This window comes from Schistocerca piceifrons, chromosome 1 (assembly GCF_021461385.2).
Source record: "Schistocerca piceifrons isolate TAMUIC-IGC-003096 chromosome 1, iqSchPice1.1, whole genome shotgun sequence".
NCBI classification, from domain to species: domain Eukaryota; kingdom Metazoa; phylum Arthropoda; class Insecta; order Orthoptera; family Acrididae; genus Schistocerca; species Schistocerca piceifrons.
The window spans coordinates 915,351,443-915,376,939 of NC_060138.1; the positions used below are offsets into that span (position 1 = coordinate 915,351,443).

A 25,497-nucleotide genomic window follows, 5' to 3' on the forward strand; every position below is an offset into this window, starting at 1 on the left:
ACTTCTGGAGCAACTCTACAGAGATCGGTAGAGGATTCTTCATTCCAGTATTAACTATTCTCCATCCTATATGTTTTAAAATGGAGGAGGGAAAAAAATGGAAAATCTGATATCACAATTCTTCCAATTCCCATTTAAGTATCGTGAGTACCTGTTATCCTTGTATAACCTAGACTGATTTGTAACAATATTAGCATTGTGTCGCTGAATCCCTTACATCGTACTTCAAGCTTATTTGATATGGACCTCGAAAACACTGGGTTGTGTCCTATAAGAAATGCAAGATAGGGCACCTTGGGGGCAGGGTTAGAAACTGGAAGAGGGAAGGAAAGAAACAGAAAAACTACAGAAGAATCAAGCACACATCTAACAATCTAAGCTGGGACAGGACATGCTGGACTTCCAGAGTGGTGTTCTGGCATGCTTCAACTTTCCTTTCTTCACTACCTTGCCTATATTTTAATTCTCTTGTGTGCTTCAGACAAGGAGCCTTATTGTGAGAGCTGAAGCTTTCAGCAAATGATATTGAATAATATTATTAAAAGAGCGAATGAATCAGTGCATCTCCATTGAAAAAGGTCACTGCTTAGTAACAAGCACATTTTGCATTTTAACCTTCCAAAACTTCCTTTAAATTAGCAGATAATTCTCTTATAATACTCCATTTCAAAATCCAATTGATTAGTATAGTGCTTACTATGGATAACATAGCTTAGCTCAGTCAACAGCAGTGATTTATACATACTGACCTTCTGTGTTGAATCCCTGGAATGAAGTTTTTTCTGCTGTTGGGATGCATGTGTACCATTATATTAAATGGATACGGTACACGGGACAATACAATAAAAAAACTCAAGAGTCTTTATCACTATTATATTTTTTGGATTTTATTGTACAAAACATGAAAATCTCAATGTCACATTATCAAAATGTAACAAAGGGAAACAGACTTTCCATATGATAAAGAATAGTGCGGGTTCTGTCCAGCAGTTTCTTTAACAAGATGAACAAATATTTGTGGAGTGAAGAATGGACAGTATGGGCGAGAAAAATAAACACACTTGTTCCCTAAAATAGTAAAATGGATGATATTTAATGGTTCAATGACATATTTATGATTGTACATAAGTCTTACCTCCCACACATCATCCAACAAGATTTATACTGACACACTCATTCACTCAAAAAAGTGTATACATGTTTGTTATATTTATATACAATATGTCCAACCAGCAGCATGAATACTAATGTAAGTAATGATATGTAAAAATCTGACAACAGTTTGTGTGGTGGTTTTCCCACTCTTATGAAGTTTGCAGTCCACTACAGGCATCTGTGATTCTCGCCCATAGACCAAATTAGCACGAAACTCCACAGGTACTTCGTTCTGGTATAAGTTTACACAATTCATCTTTGGTTTCAAAATATATTTCAGTATTTGTTTATTTACAAACTTTGTTTCTCTGAATTTATACAACCTTAAACACATTAACCCTCCTTTTAAAAAGAACGGTTTTATGATTCATTCACACCATCACAGATTCCAGACGTAGTCTTCGTATGGATTACTTCGTGCAATACAAGGAAGATAATGGAGAATTATTATTTCATCTTCTTCGTGTTGCTGCATTTTCTTCTCTTTGTACAAAATTACACAAAAACCATGGCAGAAGTAATAGGACAATCAGGAAAGTGGCTTCCACGAATGTGACTATGAAATTATGTGAGCGAGCCTGTCCAGGGCTCTCTCACTCTGCACCACCCTTTATGCTCAGTATTTCACTTGTAACTGATGCCGAGGACTGAGAACAACAGGAAGAATGTATAAATTGAATACACAGACAGTGAACCATGTTAGTGTTGTTCCCACAATTAATTGAGGCAGAGCGGATATTAGCATGGTGACTTGAGAAAGCAAATTAGTTTCACAATTACGGAATATTAGTACAGAAACAGAAGAATTAATATGCTGTACTTCCGACATGGTTATAACTTGAGTATGATGGTGAAGGGTTTCCAAAAAAAAATTGTTTTATAATCTACAATGAATATGCTTGTTACAGATCTCTTTAGCAGAAAGCACTGTTTTGCTTAAAGCATGTTTAGACGCTGTATGCACTGCGAATTTAATAGGCCCACTTGTCTACAACAACTTCACCAACTGCAAAAAAATACAGAAATTAAAAGAGTTAGTAAATTTTCTACAAGATATATTAAATTTGAAGGTTTAAGCTAATCATGTATTATGCAAAACTTACAACTAACTATAAGCCATATTATGAAATATTTCAAGTGCAAAAACAAAGCTGTTCTACTCAAGTCATTTTGCTATATTCTTAGCTGCAGCTGCTGCTGAATGCTGAGAAAAGCAAATGCTATTAACAGTTGATAAGAGTATCTACTGCAAAAGCGGAGTAATGGAGAAAATATTAGCTGCAGTTGATTTTTGCTGGCAACACAGAGAGATGCAATTTGAAGAAAGAAATTACATAATATTAATATTCAACAGCATCTCGGGAAACTACTGAAGAGCTTTACAAATGGGAACAACATATCTGGAATATTTTCACTTTCAGTTTCTTATTTTTTGAGGGTTGGTTTTATTTTTTGTGTTTTCATTTGCCAGTGATTTCCATTTTATAGCACTGTTTTACTTAAATCTCACCACTTGTCAGCTACTGCATCTGGGGTTGCTGCGGAACAAGAAAAGTGAATTCTTGAAATGTGCGCAATACAAAGACAAATGAAAATAATTAACACATTACAGATGAATTAGTGACAGTATGACAGAAGCATGATGCTATACACCGACATTAACTGTACAATATGCCTGCTACAGTGATGCAAATCTCCGAAATAATGCCTTTTAGTCATTTTTAAGCGATTAATTTGTTTATATACCCATTACAAGACAAGGTTTACATTCATTTCAAATGGCAAGACACATTTCAAAAGTACATAAACGTAATGAACCACTAGGGGTTGAAACATGAAACTTTCATCTAATACAAAGATGGGTGGTAGGGAGGGGAAAGCTTGTGCTAATCACATGTCACAACTGGCAATAAAAATATGCAGTTGCAGTTACTACTCATACTTTGTGTAAAACATGATAAATGCTATGAGTTTAAAAGTACTAAGAGTTATTTCAGTGTGTTTCTCTCTGTCTGATTTTTAAGAACAAGAAATGAAAGTTGTCATGTTAACACAGGAATAAGAGCAACTGCAGTGTACAGGTCACACAAATTTTAAATTACATCTCAGATAAGCAACAAAGACTTGATCCAAATCTTACTTTTTAGTACAAATATGCAACAATTTTGCCATTTCTCCTTTGGCACACAGCAACACTGCAGTCAGTATCCTGCTTTTAACTTTTATGTAGCACACTGAGACACTGTGTGTGTGTGTGGGGGGGGGGGGGGGGGGGGGAGGGGGGGGGGGGGAGCAGTTATTACGTATACCTAGTGAAATGTGCGCCATTTGATGATGATGTAAGCATAAAGTTGTTTTGAGTATACAAATTACATGCAAAAATGTGATAGTTGCTATTCTTGTTGTCTATAATACATACAACAGCAAGAGTGTTCATACAAATGCATATTAACTAAAATAAGGTTTTCTGCTTGAAACTTTTACTTTAAGATTTCCATGTGAAAGAAGCTTGCATTTATACAGCATTAGTTACAAGAGCTCCTCACTGTTTAACTACAACTCCGAATCATGTTCCTCATGCTTCTAAGCACAAATGTAAAAAATATGACCTTTTTAAACCATTCATCTGTTAATGACACAAACACTAGATTATCTTTGTACATTACTTAGTGTGCAGCAGTAGCAGCATCATAATTAATAAGCACCTGTGTATTATCCCCTGTCACTTAAACCCAATCTTGTACTAGTATTACAAATACCATTTCTCTGCAGTGCTAATAACTGGAATATCCATTACTCTAGCCCATTATTTGCTGAATTATTTTTACATGTGTAAACATGAGTACAACATACTCCATGCAGTGTGTAACAAATTTTGTTATGCTGAATCAACTTCACAGTGCTGCTCTTAATGAAAAGAATTATTTGTATCTACGAAATAATAATATCAAAACTTCCTTGAATAATAGCTGTCTAACTACCTGAACAAGAACTAACAGTGAGAGAAGTTAATGTTCTAAATATATATACCAAACAACAACATAGAAAGCATAATCGAAATCACATAGTAGTACTGAATTAATAGTTCTCTCTCATAGGAACTGCATATTACTTTATGAGGAAAACTGTAAACAGAAAATCAACACCAGTAGTGAGTTATTTTTAATCATATAACACTAAACTATTTCTTCATACACACAAGCTCATTTTCAGTTTAAATGGTCATTGTTTCCATCTCCTCATCCAAGTAAATGCAGATCCCGCTTGAAACAATTATTCCATATTCTTGCAGCCATCACCTGCAGACTGGAAACTGTGCAAAGAAAGCAGTTAGCAGAGTACATAGTACACAATCAAATGAAAATGTTATTTTCCACAGAGCAGACCAGGACGCAGCTGTACAAAACTGGAAACATAAAGGTTGTCTATACTCACACAAGGTTCCATATGAAGGCACTGGGGTGATGAATTTGGGTTAAACTCCTTAGTTTAATGGAGCACTGAATAATGTGGAAAAAAAGAATAATTTTAATTAGAAGAAATTTGGGAAATGAATTATTTTTTAGAGGTAGGTTAAGAATGAAAGAAGAGGCTGGAAGATGGGTTAAGACAGTAGGATGGTACAGAAATTGTGTGTTTGCTTAGGAAGGAAGCTAGGGTATCATAGGAATACACATGACAGTATGTACAGTACAATGGTCTACACTGTAATCATGGATAAACAGACTTTGCATTCTGCTTAAGTAAGTATACCTATCAAGGGTCTCAATTTATGGGGAAGAAAATTGCAATTCATTACACATGACACAAACTAACACCAAATAAAAAAGTAAATGGGAGACAGTCAATATTAAATTTTGTTGTCACAAAAGCACATAGAATACTTCACAAAAATAAAGAAATGATAAACTTACTGTTCTGTCGGTTGAACTTGTTTAAAGTTGAGTTCTCTCTAGTGCCTTAGAACTATGTATTTCTCTAAAATGCATGCTAGGGTGATAAATCAAGGAAATTCTTCAAAAAATTGTCAAACCAATACATGATTCATACTGCTAGTGCTTGTGTTAGTCTATCAGTACCCCTAAAATAAAAGCATGTATCAGTGCCCCAAAAATAAAAACGAACTCTCTGTGAAACTTCAAGATTTATGCATACGTGTTCCAACTATATTCATGTATATGATGTGTTATCCATGAAAAATGTCTTGATAGTTTTCCAATATAGAGCTGGTCAGATAAAATAAAGATTACTGGAGGAAACAGATATATGAACAATGTATAGTCACGTAATTGTTGTTGTTATTATTATTACCATCATTTGAGTTTGGCTGTTACATTACACTAACTCTCTCAGACATTCAGAATATGGTAAGATCATTTTTTAATTCAAGAAAGTTAATTTCTCAGCTTGTATCTTTCTTCCCCAAAGCAAATCTGTGTGTATCAAAACTTGAATAATTCATATTTTATGTTTATACATTAATCTGCTTGTCCATCTGCAGCAAAATACAACAGTTTCTATTCACGATTAAGTAGAACTCATAAATTATGTGATCTGAAATTTGAATATTTGAAGACATTCTCTAAAAATATAATAGTAGCACATTACAGATGTCATGGGCTGGAGTTCACATAGGATGTCCAAAGAGAACATTGAACAAACAAGTGTGAAAGTTAAGATAGTAAGGTTTCATGCAGAAGTATGATTCTACTTAGACTGGCATGTACAAGGTTGTTCTGAAGCACATTCATTTCTGGAAAATGAAAAAAATCAACAGCATTGTCAGTCTGTATACATCATACGACCACATCAGAAAATGGAACACCTGATTAGGACTGCCGTTAGTGCTGTGAGCAGAGAGAAGGCACCATGGATGAGTAACTTCGCTATGTTGAGGCATCATGTGCCATCCACAGTACAATGGAGAGCCATTGGCAGACTGGAAGCATGTGACGCCCATTGAGGTGGTCAGATAAACCACTGTACTTCTGTCTTATCAAAAATTGCGATTAATTTATGTATGACATATCTGTGCACAAAAGACTTCATTTAAGAGCACTACATGTCAGAAGACTAGTCATGTGGATACCCATTACAATTTACCACAGGACAACATTTTGCAGAAAGCATGCCAACATTTACTCTGGAATGTTTGTCTTTCAATGTGATAGAAAATATATTTCAATTTGGTAATAAAAAAGCTCCAGAAGACACTCAAGATGGTGATGTCCATCTGAAGTGGCATCTGATGTGTATGACAAATACAAAGTTTCTCTGTAGTTCAGATTACACATTAACTACAGCAAGTGGTTGGATGAAACAGTTTACAGGTGGGCAGATGGCAAAGGGAATGCCAGCTCCAAAGAGTAAAGGGGGAATGTATTGTGCTGTTTAATGAAAGATTTGGATTAGTCACTGATTGTTCTGTTACAGGTCTCTTACACAACTGTGTGATATCTATTTAAACCCCTAAGTGTCACTGAAGTACTGACACTGTTTCAACTACCCCCAAAGACAAAGAACATGACCTCTGTTTACATTTTTCCCTTATTTCAGAGACTGTTCAGATATTTGAAACTCAACTAAAAATGTCATCTCAATAGTAAGCTATGCACTAAGATGTTGAAATGGAAAGTCACAAAAATTTTATCTATTTTTGAAACAGTCTCCAGAAGAACTAGTGCCGAATCGTTCAAGTTTTATGTTACAAGCATTCTAAAAATATGCATAAATAGCACATAACATCAAAAATGCTATGATCTGTAGCATGACTCACCTGGTTTAAATTATTATTTATAATATATTAAGACACTCACCTGTTTTATGAATGATATTTTATTCTGAGAAGGCAATGAGTAACTCCAAAACTCAGTGATGTCATATAAAGCTGGTCCTGTATTGCCGTTTGATGACAACTTGGGCCGTGTAACATTCAACACCTTTTAACTAAATATATTTGTGGGAAAGGGAAATTACTGCATTACCATGAAATAGGGCACATAAATTGAACAAACATGCAGCTTTAAAGGACTAGTAAAAGTGAGCTGGTGTAATTAGTATAGAGGATCAAAAACTGCTGTTTCCAGTGGATTTTTAGGTTCTCTCGTGATATACTCACTAAAAATCGTTCAGTTTTTTTTTTTTTTTTTTTTTTTTTTTTTAATAAGATCCTTTCTGAACAAGGTCAGAATTACTATTAGAAGAAGTATAACTTCAGTAAGCCAGGTAGACAGTCACCCACCCACCCACCCTCCCACTCACACACTACTTGTTTCTGGGCAGGTTTCTGCAGAGTAAATTACAGTTTCAAAGATAATTTCACAACAGCAAACATTAAAAATTTCGAAATTGATAGCAACAGCACCTTCCCCTAGAAAAAGTTGTAATAGGTTTGTTAAAAACCATAGTAATTATACAGCAGCCTGTTTCTGAATCACAGGCAATCTCCTACTTGCAGAGAAGCCACACCAATATTGGGGACACTTTCTTCATTTTTAAACTGTAACAAGATTAAAAAGTCATTTTTTAATAAATTCAGTATTTTCTGGAAATAACTATTCTGACACCCTACTCTCTCTATAATAAACATATGATGTTTTGGCATTATGATCTAATCATGACATTTTAATGGTGCAGAAAGGTAATATATAACTACTATTTTGCTGTATTTACTAGGCATCAACACACAAATTTTTGAAACAGTACATCTCATTCTACACACAATGTATCCCTTAAGTTTTCTTTGATAATTTAAAACAGATGACAAACATTTTCATGGTTTGTTGATATCTGTGGATTACATAACAGAGAACTCCCAGGAAACATTCACAGCTGCAGGCCAGTACTGCACCTACTATTAAAGTTGTGTCAATAGTCAGGTGCTTGTGTTTGCCTTTGATGTGCAACTCAACGCTTGTACCTCAAAATACAAGCATAATGATACAACTATGCTGTTTCTCTTAATATCACCCACTTATACAGTCTTTTGTTTTGCAAATTTATACATGCTATCTGAATTTTAAAAAAAATTCTATTCCTTCAATATACCGACTATTTGATAAACTATGATGAGATTAACCCATATTCCGATATCATCAAGTTTTTGCAACCCTTAATATTTTGAGCATGTGTATGTATTTTACGGTTAGCTCTTATAAGATGCTTCTCAAATTTTTTGCTAAAATGTTCACAGGTTCCTCCTGAATGGTTCAGTTTTATGTAAAAATTGGTTGTGTGACATTTGGGGTCAGTAGGATAAAGGGAAAGGGTTGTCCTGGGCCTTCAGAACTGGAAAATTAGGGAAAAAATAAAACCATCAACTTCACAAAATATTATTTCTCTTTTATTACTTGATATAGACCTGTTGTTTACTTCATCTAAATTAACTGATTGCATTCTTATCTCGTAGCTCACATCTGTTGAATTACATCAAGGGTCAATGAACACAGGACATGGAGAGAGAGAGAGAGAGAGAGAGAGAGAGAGAGAGAGAGAGAGAGAGAGAGAGAGGGCACTGAAAGTTGTTGCTTTTCACAAACAAAAGTGATTCACCCCAGCCTTCTCACACTTTTGTGGGAATGTAACAATAGTGGCATAAGCAATGTTTTCGTCTTCATGTCTTTTACAGGAGATAACTTGTTTACTTAGGTATTACAGTCTTTTGTTGTGTCTATCTGGGATGCAACATCTCCACTATGTGGTGAAGAAATTATTCTTTTCATAATATTGTCACTATTCCATTCTGGATTTTCCACTGTTTGATCTTTCTTAGGTACTATACACATGAAACAAATGGAGGTGAACAATCATCTGTCAAACAAACATTTAAAATTTGCAAATGTGTAAGTTAACTGTACATCAAAGTACCTCACTGCGTGTGTGAAAAGTGATGATTTTTTTGGAGAAAGTATGCATCTGTAACAGGGGCTGTGAAACTGCATACCAAAATTACAAGCTCTGTATCAACAATGGAAGCAACTGCGAAATTATGCTGGATGGTCACTGGAGGTTCATAAACAAACAGAAACTTGCAGACATAGCACATGGTAAGTTATGAAGTTCATTACTATGCAGATGCTAGATTTTCATCAGTTAACACCTGGAAAAAGGGCCAAAGTTGATGCATGGAACTGATCACCAGTTATTTGAGAAAGCGAGTGAGCAGAAACAGCCATGAAGAGGAAAGAATGAAATGAACATGTGATTCAGCATTCAGTAACATATATGTATGTACTTTTGACATACATCTTATACACAAATGTATTTGAAAATGAAAGGGAAAAAACCACTTGTTTTGGTCATTTAACAGAAAATAGGAGGTATTAGTTTTTGACAACTCAATCAAATGCAGGCACTTTTAGAGGTGTGTGTGTGTGTGTGTGTGTGTGTGTGTGTGTGTGTGTGTGTGTGTGTGTGTGTGTGTGTGTGTTCTGACTGAAAAGCTTTTTGATAAAGACCTCTTGTATTTATTTTGCAGGCATACATTAGATGTAATTATTTTCAGAAATGTTTCATGGAAAGATGGGCTGTGAACACACAGCTCTCACTATATCAATCTTGGGGGAAGTCTGTCTGCAAGCGGTGTTAACGAAATCTCAACCAGAGTTTAGCAGGAAATGGTCAAGCAACATGTGGTGAAAACTGACATGAATGAATCTCAGATTCTGTTTGAGATATTTTCAAAAAACAGCAGCCTAGAAAAGATTATACTAAATTTCTAGAACTGCAGAGTCTCTTGTTGAAGCTTCATTTCATGAAGTATCTTTCCATGACCCAGGAAATATTCATTAAGCAAGATTTTTATTGCTTGAAAACATTTACATTCTGTATCATGGTATATGCCAGAACATCACATTTGAATTTCAGTATCCTTTCAAAACTTTTTAAATATTCTGTTGGTGATCACGATGTCTCTAATGTGAATCAAAAATGAAAATTGTCAGAGCATTGAAAGGATTCATGTAAGAATCAATTAAATCCCAAAAGTTAACAATAATATGACTGAACAGTATATTTTTAATAAAATATGCAACAGAGACATGTGTACAAGGACAGTGTTTCTAGCTACAGAAAGTGGTCTTACGAATGCTGGCCATTGATATTAACAAAATATGATAAAAAGTCTAAGGAAAGATATATTCCTAAATGAAAATCTGCCATCAGACAGCGCCCAAGGTTTATAAAAGCACAAATAATCAGATAGAATCTGGAAACTGCACAGAGTACTGAGCATTTAAAAAACTCAAATATTTCTTAACATTCATCTCTCACTGGAACCTATATTACCCCATACATTTTTATAGTCACATTTCCGATTTTTTAGCCAATAAAATACATATGATAACTGGAAAATTTAAGTGTTTTTTCTTCAAATTCCCTTTGACATAAGTTATTTTTCTACTCTGTAGTGTGAGGAATGTTTTAAAGAACTGCATTAAAATTTGGTAAGGGATGTTGCAGTTCATGCTTATAATTCTACAGGAATAATGAAATGTGTTAAGTAATGTTTTAAAATAATTCAGGATTACATTCAAGTACATGCTTTTTGTTAAAAACTGTGGCAAAAATGATTCACTTCCAGTAATCATATTCTAACTGTATCAGAACCAAATAATTATCAGCTTGAGTTACAATAAAATTGTATTTTTATTGTAATCAAGATCGTTGAAAGTTTTCTTGGCCAATTAAATATTACCACTTGCAACTCGGAGAGAATACAATTTGTAAAACGAATTAAAAGTCCAAATTACATTGTAAGTGTGATGAAAATAGCAGAGAGAAACATACAAGATGCTAGTAATGTAGTAAGTTAGAAGTCTCATACTACACGACAGAATAACTTTTAGAATACAATTCAAATGAAAACCTGCCGAAGACATTTAGATAGGAAGAGAAATTAATTCGTATGGAAGCCCAAGGTAGGCTATAATATAGAAACTGTTGTGTTACCATCTTTTGGTAGCACAAAATCTAAACTTTAAGGAAAACACCAAGGACCAATTAACAGACAGGACTCATAGTATCGAAAATTGACTGCTTCCTCCACTTGATCAGTTCTACAATGAAATGTAAAAGGAAGCTATGATACAATTAACTGCTCAACTTTAGAAAATGAGAACTGTCTTAGACTGGACAGGGGAAGGGGAAGAAAGAGAGAGATGCTGGTTATAATTGTGCTACCTGGTTTTTGGTGGTGATCAAAATTTATCTGTGTGTACAGCATTTTAATGCCGTGTAATTCATTCAACTAATCCCCAAGACTGATACCAAATTCTACTGAGGAATTACTGTAGTAAGCTCTAGTGAGGCAGCAAATATAACAGGCATCAACTTCGAAAAACAGAGAGGAGGAGAAATGTTATATTGAATTGATGGAAATTGCCTACAGCATCACGTATGTTTCTCAGTACCATTTGAATTATTAAGGAGTTCTTTCTTAAGGCAGTGATCATTTTTGCATGGATATTAAAAGGAATGGGAATAGGCACAAAACTAATATAAGGCATTCATCAAACACAACACATTTAAAATATCTGTTTATTAGTAACAGTTTCTTTGTAACAAGGTTCACAATTACATTATGAAATATGTACATGGCATTGGATTCCAATTTCTGATAATTTGTCAACTCGTGTACGGTACACACCAGTTCGAAATGAAGGGAACATACAAACGACAATAAGTCATTTTGCTCTTATGTATACTACTTACAGAAACCATCATACACAACTGGAAGAGATGGAAATGCAACATACTCTACCCATTTAAATTCTCCTTTTTTTCAGTAAAGTAGTTTGTGAGCAGACTGATCACATTTTTAGGACAGGGTCCAGGACACCTCGATCACAAGAATTAATACTATGTTGTCTAGCAAATCCTTTCAAGGACTGCAGATTTAATGTCTTTCTCACACAGATACACACAAAAATCATACTTACAAAAGTCCGAGTCTTGCCCGATGATCAACACCCAAATAACAACCACCTAAACACTTCTTTTCTGATTTCATAAATAATTTAATCATCATGCAGCATAAATAAATTTTGTCTTTCCAAAATTCATAATTCACACTCAAATCACTTGTTACCTGCATTTTTTGGGAGATAAATTGCAAAGAAAACTCAAAATTGATTTTAATATTACCATTTTGTTGCGCTTTAAAAAATCACCATGCACAATAATTAACTGTTCATTAACGTTAAAAGCAAAACAATTTTTTTTTCTTGTAGCACTCAGTCCATACTAGTCTTCAATATAGGAAGAAGTGCCATAGGATTAGCAGGTTTCAGGTGCCGCATGCAAAGGTAAAGGACGCAGAACAAATCAAGCAGCAGTCTGTATTTGCCCCATAACTTAAGTGCTTCTTGCAGGTGGGAAAGATGGTTGTGGATGAAAGCAATAAAACAGGCAAAATGAAGTTTATATGCTGAGGCTTTTGAAAGATCCATGTAGACTTATGCACTTTTACTTTTTGACTTCTTGACCCAAACTAATAAATTCTTGTTCCAATTTGACCTCGATATACCTGCATCATGAAGTAAACAATGATCTCTTGATATAAAACATAAAAGTTATTACTTACTAAATATAAGGCACGGATTTAAACAATGTGTTGACGTAGATTTGCTTTACATAGGTAACCAAGTGACTGATGATCTCCCAATTATTCTAATATTTCCTTTTTTTAAAAAATAACTGCTGCTTCTCAGATACAAACATGAGAAATAAAGTACCCTCTAAGACAATTTCTAAATAAATAAATAATTCTTCATCAGCCAAATCTTATAACTACACAATAAATAAAATTATACTGCAGCACTGATAAGACTATTCACAACGTGTCACGAGATTCTTGGCAACTTAGCAATCAGTGCAATGTTAGTTACCAACTTAAGACCATAAAAAAACTAGGAAGCTCGTTACTGTGCTTATACATACAGATCAAAACAAACGCTCACCACCCTTTCCTGAACAGTAATTATTGTCACAGGTTTAAACCAAGTTCACATATCTGATCCCATTCTTTAAGTACTGCACATAACTTAGCACAAATTAAGAGCTTACAGCAACCTTTTTAAAAAATGGGGAAGCATCCAGATGTAAAAAATACTCTTTCCACAAAAAAGATGCTTGGGTTTTAAAAAAGGCACATATCTACAGTTACAAAAAAAATCCATTACACTTGACAAATGCAACGGGGACAATGTATCAAAAACGCACTTCAGCGATGTCACTACACACTGTACAAAATAACCTACAAAATTCTGGGCTTTTGTACTGTTCACTGTAAGGGCAAAAATGCATTGATCCCAGCTGATTTCACTCTGAGCTTTCAAACTCAGTGGCACAATCTACAGCACACGCTTTCTCCCTAATCTCTTCATCCCCCAACAGCGCAATGGACAATAAACATATTCACTCGACTTCCACCATTTTTCAAAATAACACAGTGAATCACTTTTGCATTCTACATGTCACATGCTTTGTAAATTAGTGTTCAAGCAATCCATGGTGTTGGGGGTAAAGTTGAATAAAAGGGTTTTGGATAGTTAAAAATCAATCACTCAATGGATTTTTAAATCGGGGATATATATAACAAACCAAAGAACACCCCCCACATAAGAACAATCCAGTGCATGGTTAAGAAGGGGTTCTCACCATCTGTGAACTTTCTGGCGACAAACTTGAGCATTTCATCAAGAAGAACGACTGGAATGGAAAACTTCAATACTGTTATCCACTCTTCAACTGACAGTGGCGTCACCTGGAAGACAGTCTAAGAGAAAAAAAAAATTATATATTTAGTGAGTATTTCAATTATATTGATAAATACAGTACATATTTACTGTAGATTTTAATAGTTTTCTTCAATTAAAAAACAACCAACTTGGGTTTGTTCTGAGCTACATAATCTAGATACATAAACTCTGTATCATAATTTTCAACATCATTAATTGTTTCATTAGTTTTCAAACAATTGATTCCATGATTATATTATGCAGTTATGAACTTAATTACTGTTTTCAAGGCAAAATGTTTCCACTACTTTTTTTTTTAAGTCTATGACCCTGCAAAACATTTCCTTGCTGTTTAATTTCTATCAAGTGAAAACCTGTAACATTGTTCCTATGGTTCCCTTGTCTTATATTAGAAGATCTCTTGGCAAAGAAATACAAATTATCTGCGCAGCCAACTCCCCTCTGTTTTTTAACTGCATAAATTAAGAAACAGGATGAGCAGATATTTGTAACTCCACTTGTATTCTGCTTTCTTCAATTTCCACCTGCAGTACGGAATATTGCTTTTGGGTAATTAAACAAGACTTAAATGTATTTTCAGATGGCAGAAGAAAGAGAGCAATCAGATATCTATTAGGATTAGCACCCACCAGGTTCTACAGAAAGTACTTTAAAAGTCTCAGTATGCTAGAGAAAATTTGGAAAAATTCAATATGAGATATGATGTGCACAATACCAGTAACATTTACTTATAGAACTGGCCTTCCTCAAGACTTATTTTAAGCCCTAATAACAATAACTATTTACAAAGGGAAGTTGTCACTAAATTAACATTCCAAGCTCATACAATATCACCAGGGCTCATTTGAGGACATTTTTCCGAACAAGTGACACAATTTGGTGACCCTCCCTCGCGAATTTGTTGCCTTTCATTAGGCTCCTGGTTATCTAACATTGTGAAAAGGGGTTGTGTTTTCTTTTTAAAAATAAGTTATACAGCGGCATTCATCGCAATAGAAATAAATTCTTGAATATTACTGCAATGCTAAATATTACAAGAAAAAATTCGTTTCCATTTCTTGAGACTGAAAACGTTTTCAGTGGAAGCAGAAAGAACTAGAAGTATTACATTGTTATAGCTTTGATAAAAATGTTCTGCTTATTAAACTGAGTGGAAAAAGTGAAAATATAAAATTCCTGTATCTTTTCTTTTCTTTTCTTTTAGCAAAGGGACTTTTTAATTATATAGGTCACAACTTATTTCTCTGACATCAAAAAGTGATAAATACACAAATCTTTTAAATTTATACTGATCTATTCCAATGTCCAGGTTGTAGGTTTTGCAGGAAGAAAACTAATCACTATCTTGTAACACATTAAGTGCTTAAGTATTATTGTACTTCTTGTAGAGGTAGGCCCTGGGTGAAATTTCAGCCCTCTTAAACGAAAATTTAATCAGAAAGTTTACATCTCAAATACACTTATACTAACGAGTACAATATTTCAAACTGAAGTCAGTGGCAGCTCGTATTCACACTATCACAATTATTTTGTAAATAGCTAGTTTGCTGACTCATGTTTACTCTAACCACGCTTCTATTGTTGTATACTTTCACTCATTTCAGTTTTCATTACTAATGATACACCCTATTTACAAATTTTGCACTTGGGCATGATAGGCACACCAAACAGCTGCTTGTATTGTTTGGGCCTTAAACTGTCTCTGCCTATCATGCATATATGCCTAAATTATAATGAATTCAATTCAAATGAATTCCTAGAAACAGATCATTATACATTTTTCCTCAGTGATTAAGAAAACCTTTTGCTTCTTACATAAGCCTGTTATTTTCTGTGACCATGTGTGTAACTCATTATTGTATAAAACTTGACCTACAGTTTATAAACTCTAATGAAGCCAATTCTATGAAAAATACTGAAAGGTGAATAAGCATTCCAGTTCTTTCCACCACTGATATCAAATCATTCGTGTCAATCTGGTTCTTGGATTTCTTTCTAATCTAACTAACTGAGATGAGGATAATCAAAGTGGAGAAGAAAACAGTAATTACTGTGAAGTTTATGCAGTCAAATGCTTTTCAGAGTGTCAATAAAAGGGAAATTTCACTTTTGGTAGAAACTTGATGCGATTCCTCCTATTGTTAAAAACCTCATCTAATTTTTTCTCCAAAGTCTATATTTTTGCTTCATTACACTTCATTACACCTCCATCCGCACTTATCTCTTTACCCAGTATTTTTATAGATCATTATTTTTATTAGCCACTCAAGATTTCTTAGGTTACCATTTCCTCTTAGATAACATTGCTGCCTACAATCTCCTTGTTTCATCTGCGCTAAAGAAGAGTGTCATGCCAATGGACCTCCTGGGTCAGTACTTTGTCTTTCATTCTCCCCAGCTTGTGCCCCATCCTGTATTACATGCTTAAATTCCTTGTGCTTCAAGTTGCACTTCGTCAAAACTATTTGCAATCACTACCGATGCCAGATACACAGCAGTTGTAATTGCAGTTTAGTTCTTGCGATTTTGCTTCACTATGATTTAGTGCAGCCTAAATCTTTCCAATTTTGCAGATGTATTTCCTTCCTGGGACAACTAATAATGTGTGCATTGTTAAACATTAGTCCTATTTTGCATATCCTCAGTTAATTTCACCTGCTGCAGCGGAGGCGATGTGCATCTCAGAATAGCTTTTAAGTCTCACAGCATCATAACACTATCTTAGTCTTTTGTCAACTTCAGCAGTTATTCCATTTCCTCTCCACTTCATCTGGATGGTGGACAATGTCTCTTCTCACTGATTTGCAATTACTTCTCTCAGTTAATGCAAAAAGCTTTTAGTGCCCCAACTCAAACTACTCTTGGCAGTTTACTGTTCTTGCTCTATCCATGAACAATAAGCTATGATTAAGGATAATGTGAGTAACCCTGTCACTTCTAAGCAATAACACCTATGTGGGCCACTATCATCACTTGAAAGCCCTGCCCACCTTTACAACCTCTTATTTCCACAACAATGACATTATGGTAACTGCTAGAATTATTAGTAGTCATGGTAGTTAATCCACTTCATTATTAGGAACAAAGGGTTTTTATTTTATAAACATATGCTAAATATTTATCATACTTACAGACAAAATTTCAACGTAAAGAATGACGAAGTGAAGCGTAAAAGACAGGGCCATGGAAGCCATCAGCCAAATGTTGGACCATGGAGGCATTACGACTAGGGACTGGTTCTCTGATAAACTGCAATTCAAGTAAAGTGTCAAACATCAAAATCTATTTGCCTGTTATATAGGTAACAGAAATAGGAGCTGTAATAAAACATACCTGTTCATTGCGTTGAGCATTTCAATTGTGACAAGAACTGACAAGGCCATTGTCATTGGGTGTGGGTCATTAAAAAGCTTGCAGTCAACACCCTTGAAATCATCACCACCTCCAATGCAAGCCAAATGGTGAGTCTGCAATGGAGTAACACTTGTTTCTGATAGTGATAAACTTCTAAACGCTCTAAGGCTAAACTTCCTCTACATAACATTCATCATTTGAGAACCTGTCTTAAATCCTTTCAGGAAATACACGCACAATTTCTGAAGGGATAAAAAAGATGAAGTTAATGCATTTCAGAAGACAATAAAGAAAATGTACTTCCATTATATTAAACCAAACTCAATTCACAGCTTCAATACAACAAGGTTTCACAACGTGTGCTCTGTGGAACAATCGTGTTCCATAGGAAGTGAATAACTGCTCTGCAAAAAACTTAATATCCTGGCATCTTTTTTTTTTCCTGTGTTGTTACTAATGATTTAAAATTAAAGTCATCACTGAAAACAACAAGTTTTTCTCATTTTTTAAAAGTAGTATTAATCTTCAAAATACACAAAGTATTATATCAGGATTCTCAAAATGGAGTAAATGTTTGGGAACCCCAGCAATATAAGCATGCAGTAGAAATATTTGTCCTTAAGATGTACAGTATAATCCCGCTTTTACGTTCCCAGAATTAACGTTTTCCCGCTGTTTACGGCAATTTTTTATTGTTCCTGTCAAATTTCCTATGTCCACAATGTTAATTTGCACCCGATTTTGCGTCAACGAATTGATCATTCCCGCGATTCATGCGTTACAAAAAATTTTTCATGGAAAAAAAAAAAAAAAAAAAACCACTGGCATAATGTTGGCTGTCCAGGAGTGTTTACAAATATTACGTGGTTGAGTTTCTTGACACCTGGGCACTCTACTCAGTGGATTTTAACTTGTAAACATGTAACAGTTGGGACACTTCATGCCGTATCTCTCGCCGCTGCCTAGCTATACTTGGCGTGGTGGCTGATGGGAGTAGCTAGGTTTGTTCCAATAAGGGTATCATAACCAATCACAAAGATTTCCAAACTCTCTCTACTATGCAAATGCAGTTTCGCGACTGTTGTGATCATTGAGACACCTTTGTCCGTTGTCGAACCATATTTAGCGTGTTTCAGTGTTTAGTGCTAGTTGACGCCATCATTCACTGTGCGTTGCTCAAATGTTTAGTTTAAATACAGCAACTGTTATGTACTTTTATCATGCTGAGCAAAATGTGTTTTGAGAATTTATTCTTCCTGTCAAGTGCAGCATTTACGAATGTATTTTTTTTTGCGATATTACACATACAAACAGTGTGTGTGTGTGTGTGTGTGTGCATTTTCCCACATAACCGAAGAGGCACAGTTCCTGATATCCTCAAAAAGACGACTAGTGCAAGAGATGCAGAATAACGCATTTCAAACCCCTTACAAAATACTTGTATATATATTTGCACTTGACAATGAGAAAAAATTCTCAAAACGTGTCATGCTATGCATGAAAAAAATACATAGCTAGTGCAGTATTTCATTATTTACATAATGAATGACAGCTGCAGAATTTCAGGAACATCGATTATGATGAATGAAATTGAGTCAAATGTTCCTACTTCCCAGACAGTTATCAGTGCCAGTTACATCAGCAGTTTATATTGGATAATAAACCTTTATTAGATAATAAAAAAGTCCCTGACAAGTCTTTTGATGCTTGTTATCTACATATATCACACATAAAATGAAAAAATGTAAGGGGATAACCTGTACATAACTTACGGCTTAAAACGTTATTTACCACATTTTACAACTTTTTTTGAAGTCCCTTTAAAAGTGTAAAAAAGGGGTTTCACTGTATTTATAAATTAATTTATTGCTTGTATCTGCCATTCATTTGTCACCTCTGGCGAACGGTGAGTCAGTGTTGTCTATCCTGGTATTGTGTAACTATGTATCGAGTTTATGGTTATAAAATTAACAAGCACAGCTTCTTATAGAAGAAAATATTGAAAACAAATATTTCATTATCAAACAATATGAGTGAACACTGGATTATTACTTACTTCAGGACCACTTATAACACACTAAAAAAAAAAAAAAAAAAAAAAAAAAAAAAAAAAAAAAAAATAAAAAAAAAAAAAAAAAAAAAATCACAGCTTGGCATTAATTCAAGCCTGGCAAGAATATTGTGAAATTTCTCCAACTGAACTCTTATAATGGTTTGTCAAAACAATTTCACATATATCTCCTCATCATGGTAACATTTACACTTTTCGAAATAGGTTGGAAGTGTCAGCAGAGCAATGACTGAGTAAAAAAAGGTGTGCCTGTTTAGGGAGAATTTTCAGATCATGAACTTCTGTAGATCTTTGCAACCATCACAAGTTATTTATAAGAGAGATTAAGACTGTAAAGAGACAGGTACCCAACACTAACTTGCATGAGATAGAAAGCAAGTAACTTCAACTTACAACTTGGTAGTAAGAGAGCTGGGGGCCATTAGGAGAATACATGAACCACCACGCAGCAGCACCGACAGTCGCAGCACCCACATAGCCACCAATTGCCATGTAGCGGAAGAACAGCCATCCAGAGATCAAACCCTCATCACTCTTGCGAGGTGGCTGTAAAATGGCATTAAACATTTGTAATAATTTGGGTTCATGTTTTGACACACACACACACACACACACACACACACACACACACACAAACAGCTTAACTATAATTAGTAGATATTTTTTCTTTGTTGCTGTTTTAAGGCATTAAACTCCTGATTGTACTTCTGGTTCTCCGTAAAGAAATTAAATGTACGAATCCAAGTCTTTCCAATGCAAGTTACTGCTGTATCTTACTATTAAGTTACACAATAAGCTGCACGAACATGCTGTGATCTCTCGTTACAATGTGTTCTACAAAAACTTATTTCTTACCATGTTTAAGAAGAATGGACATATCATTTCTTAGGACTATTCAGTCTACCCAGAACAGCACGATATTACAAATACCAATTGGATGAGTCTCGAACAGTTTTTTTTAATTTTTTTTATTTATTTATTCTATTTTCATTGTAGAGTGGGGATACAATTTTTACAACAGATCCTATATGTTTATCTGTCTGCATTACAATTATATATCTGAGATGAGCACAGCACAGTTACAATGCTGAGACACTAAATGTCTCAGTGTTTACCAACCGTGGTATGTTTAGTTTATGTAATTCATCAATGACTACTATCAGAGGTTCGTAAATAACCAAAACTTTACATAGTGACTGGTGGCAAATTTGTCATCTGTGACACTACAGATGGCTGTGCTTGTTATATACATACAAGTACATAAATACATATGAGTAACTAACAATAATATAAAAAAAATTATCTCTGCTAGTAATGCCCATACCTTGTTCATGATGTCAAGATCAGGTGGGTTGAATCCCAGTGCTGTAGCTGGAAGACCATCAGTAACCAGATTGACCCACAGCAGCTGAACAGGAATGAGTGCTTCAGGAAGCCCAAGGGCAGCAGTCAAGAAGATACTGTGAATAGATCGGTTTCATTTGTAATCTGAATGCAATGTGGTGATCATTTACAAGCAAACAAAAATACTACAATTTATCCAGCTATAAAAAAACATTCACCTGTAATGAATATCATCATGGTAATGGGATTAGATTTGGTGAAGAGAGATTCCTAGTATGAAAACCAAAAGTAACCATGCAGATTGTAAGTAGTCGTTTATTCTTACAGGTATTGCTCTCTGATTGTGTGTGTATAAAAACAGTGAACTTATTGCGGACAGAAAAAAATGAAATCTGTTAATAAAATAACCTTAAGCTTCTTGAGCGAAGAATTTTTTCTTGAAAAGTTGGTGAGGTGAACAATAATTAATGTACAAAGAAGGATGTTGCTAGCAAGTGTTATCTAATATTCCACGATATTTAATACAGTGAATAACTGAGAGGTTTCATATTATTATGTGCTTGACTATTTGTTTTTAATAGTGAAAACTGTGAGCTTGCTAGCATTTTTTACTTATATTTTTAATTTTTTTACAAAACTGTCTCAGTAAACCCTATTAGGACAGCAGCAAATCTTTCAGCCTGTGGTGTGTTTTATTTACACTTACTTCCTTGCTGTGAATATTTGAAGTCATGGCCCAAATCACTATTAGCTAACATAAATCAATCTGTGCAATGTCACATTTGTTGGCCAATACCAGTGACACAGATAATGAAATCGAAATTAATGCTATAAAGTACTGTTTCACTGTGTGGTAAACATTTCCAATTTCACTTTGGTAGTAATGATGTGTATGATGCTTAATATATGGGTAATTTAATAGAAGACGTCTAATGTTGTAAACATTAGACAATTGTTTGACCTATACGTAGCTAGTTTTCAGTTAATTGGTAGTGAGATATATGAGATGCACTGTGGTTTTGAGTCCATATTAAACTGGGAACCCCCCATCCCACCATAACTGGCTAGGTAAATCAGTTCCGAGGTTGGAGGAATTTAATGTCACACCAGCCCCAACAGGACCACAGTAAAGTACTGAGTTGTTGAAACCAGTCTTCAAATTGATGACAGCTTTACCTCTGTAATTTTGTTAGTGGAAAAACAAAATTAACATTAAAATGTTTTCTTCAAGTTACCTTGCCTTGGTACTGACGTTGTATTCACAAATTTTTCTGATTTTAGAAGTAATTTAGTTTTTTTATAACATAATTAAAAATTATGTTTCGAGGATAAATGAGATCTCTTGAGTTGTTTTACTTCACATTTAAAAAAAAATGTTTATTTTATAAAAGAGCTCACCTGACAACCTCACCAATATTAGAGGAGATGAGGTAACGGATAAACTGTTTCATGTTGTTGTAAATTGCACGACCCTCCTCAACAGCAGCAACAATTGTGGAGAAATTATCATCTGCTAATACCATCTCTGATGCAGATTTGGCTACAGCAGTTCCAGAACCCATGGCAATACCAATTTCAGCCTTTTTCAGTGCTGGAGCATCATTCACACCATCACCTGTCTACAGAGAAGACACATTGTATCAGACAAGCAATTAATGGAGATACAGTGTACTTTTCTTTCAATAACATTTGTTTGCATACCATCTGAAAATAAATTAACATACCATTGCAGAAATTTCATTCATGCTCTGCAAGTATTCCACAATCTTTGACTTGTGGGCAGGTTCAACTCGAGAGAAAAGACGAGCCCTGGCAACAGCAGCTTTTTGTTCAGCTGGTGACAAGTCATCAAATTCACGGCCAGAGTATGATTTGCCAGTTGTGTCTTCCTCCTCAGTAAATACACCAATACGTCGGCAAATTGCTTCAGCTGTGGACTGTAACATATTGAATGTTAGTATGAGTAAAAAACCCAACACACACACACACACACACACACACACACACACACACACACACACAAAACTTCCAAGTTTACGAGTGATAAGTTTATAGAACACTTATGCAGTTTCATACTTAGGATACTTATTATTCATACACCATAGTTCCTTTCAATATTTGATATTCTATCATAATAAACAATTATAGTTCTGATATTAAAATATATAACTTATGAAATCACAAAAGTCAGTAATTATAGATTATTTTGCACTAATTTCACACTGTCTAGCTTCGACTAAAAGAAATATTTTCAACTTGTTTGTCCAATTTCTATAGTTTTCATTTCTAAGTCTTCTGCAGTACCTCATATCACTTACTCTGGCAGTGAAAAATCAAAGTTTTCTACCTTTATATTACAATTTTCTTCTATATTTGTATTTGAAAAAAACTCTATGATCATTTGATGGCATATTTGCTGCAGGAAAGAACATTAGTTTTGATGGTATTATTTATACTGTGTTAACAAAGTTAAACCTGATTCAGCAAACAAGAAAAATCCCAGGAAAAAATATTTTCAAGGCCTGTGGGAATACTTTTCTACAGTTTATTATTTCCTTTTACAGAAAATAAAATTTTATAACAGTTTGACTATTTTATTTAAATAAGACCACAGCATGGTGAGTAATCAAGCAACAGAACTACAGCACTCACAATATAATTCATTTTTCATAACGGTAATGATGATGACAAATAGATTACTACTCAATAATCCAGATATGCAGTATATGTTTATTTAACATGATCAGATTAGGGTGTTCATGTATGAAAAACTATACATAACACATTTTAAATCTTACCTTGTTGTCTCCAGTAATGACGATGACACGAATACCAGCAGCACGACACCTCTGAATAGAATCGAACACTTCCTTCCGTGGAGGGTCCAACATACCCACAACACCTACAAATGTCAAGTTCACCTCATAAGTGTAGAACTTAGTAGAATCCCCAAGATCCATATCCTCAGGCTTCATAGGACTGTCTCCAGTAGCCAGGGCAAGGCAACGGAGGGTGTCACGCCCAGTACCATACTGCCGTGTAAGTTCCAGAATGCGGTTCTTCAGAGTGGCTGTCAAAGGCACCTGCCAAATAAATGTTTTTTTATAAAAATTATACTTTGTATATAGTTCACTACTGTAATTGCTCGAGAGTATTTACATAAAAATGTGGATTCTGTAGCACTTAACAATGGCACATCTTGTAAGGAAATAACTATGTTACATATATATCAGTGTGCAAGTAACACTAAATGTGTCAAACTCAACCATTTAAGGATAAGGTCTAAGGAATTCAAAAACTGATTTACTATTAACAAATAACAACATACTACCCTGATTTGAGGACTTATGTAAACAGATACATATATTCACTTTCTAAAAATAAACAAGTTCTGCATGTGGTACAAGTACGATATATTAGCTACATCAACAGGTCCAATGCAAACATAAGCTCACTAATATGCGTGGAAATAAAATAAAATGTAACAAAGTTAATTCAACAATTTGTTAATATTTTCTTTTAATATAAGTTATGAGATACTCTGTGTTAACCTGTTGAAAGATACTCAATTTTCTTTCAGCAATTTTTTAAGTTAAAATTTCCAAAAAACTGATGCATGCAGTAAAATTTCAGTTATTTAGGAGAAATCTCACTACTATGCAGAAATCACTGTAAGGGCAAAGCCCAAGGTACTCAATGCAACAGTCTATAATGCTGTTTTCACAGTTTGATACTATTATGGACAACCACACTGGTACCATTCAAAACTCTGCATTAAGTACACATACTTTTTTGTGGAGTTTACTTAGCTCTAGTATAAACTAAATTCAAAACTAAAATTTAAATCATGTTCTCAAAGCTATATATTAACTTCTATATTTTATTATAGGATGGAATTGACAAGGGGTTTGGTAGGCTTCCCTTGGTTGTAAGGCTGGAACTGAAAATCCATTCCAAAATATTCTAAACTGAGGCTCACTCTGCCCTCCAACCAGCTTGACGGTATATGGCTGGAAAGACATTACTTCTTTAATGGGACCTCCAGGGATACCCATTTGAATTCCTGAAGCATCTCTGTAAAACTTGCACACTGTTCGAGCTTACCGATAACAAATCTAGCAGGCTGCCTCTGAAATGCTTTGATGTCTTCCTTTAATCCAAACTGGTATGGATCCCGTAACTTCTTCATTGGGCTCTAGAAATCATCATCCATAAATTTCTTTGGATTTGGGAATAAATTTAAAGTCTCAAGGTGTCAAAGTTGATAACAGTGTCCTTGTTGCAACTGTCCCTTGAGTTTTCCGTTGTCAAAGCATCTTCGTGAGCACACAGGATGACGATTCTTTTTCCCTTAATTTTGCAACCTACACTGCTTCTCAGACATTTATTACATCCATTTGGTCTACAAGAATTCATACTTTGATTAATCCTCTACTAAGAAGTCAGCAGGAAAATCCCTGTTGTACCCCAGGAAAAAAAAAAAAAAAAAAAAAAAAGGCCGTAGTTTCTCAGTAACAAATCAACACACAAAATTGGTTAACTTCTTTTTCAGAAACTGAAGAAATACTGCTCAGCAATTGCTTTTCACATTTAAGAAATGTGCTGCAACTTACGTAAGGCCCTGTTATAATTAACTGTTTAAGTAAAATGTACTGCACTTTCCCCTTTCGTACTTTCCGTGGCACCATCTACCTTTAATTACAGCTCACTCAATGACATATTGTGAACCTTCTTGGTGTTTTCATCTGTGGTTCCAGCTTTGGAACACCATCCTCATGTATCATCCCCAACATAGGTACTGCTTCATTTGAACAA

The 25,497-nt window shown here is 34.6% G+C and overlaps 1 protein-coding gene across 5 annotated transcripts in view; it reads right to left on the reverse strand.

Annotated features, from left to right (window-relative positions):
- Positions 1–859: 859 nt before the first annotated feature.
- The window catches only part of LOC124717089 (calcium-transporting ATPase sarcoplasmic/endoplasmic reticulum type), a 93,996-nt gene continuing 69,358 nt past the window's right edge, over positions 860–25,497 (reverse strand). For 2 of the 5 annotated variants that reach the window (XM_047243795.1, XM_047243802.1), the window contains exons 12-19: positions 23,481–23,765; positions 22,407–22,619; positions 22,081–22,301; positions 20,663–20,798; positions 19,732–19,884; positions 17,247–17,380; positions 17,045–17,162; positions 11,678–13,930 (exon numbers count right to left, since the gene is read on the reverse strand). In XM_047243795.1, coding sequence (XP_047099751.1) covers positions 13,730–13,930; positions 17,045–17,162; positions 17,247–17,380; positions 19,732–19,884; positions 20,663–20,798; positions 22,081–22,301; positions 22,407–22,619; positions 23,481–23,765 — 1,461 coding nt within the window. In that variant the 3' untranslated portion in view covers positions 11,678–13,729. Of the gene's footprint in view, positions 2,162–2,218; positions 2,694–4,590; positions 4,656–11,677; positions 13,931–17,044; positions 17,163–17,246; positions 17,381–19,731; positions 19,885–20,662; positions 20,799–22,080; positions 22,302–22,406; positions 22,620–23,480; positions 23,766–25,497 lie in introns of those variants that run through there. The other 3 variants (XR_007005708.1, XM_047243808.1, XM_047243817.1) reach the window with 3 other exon arrangements.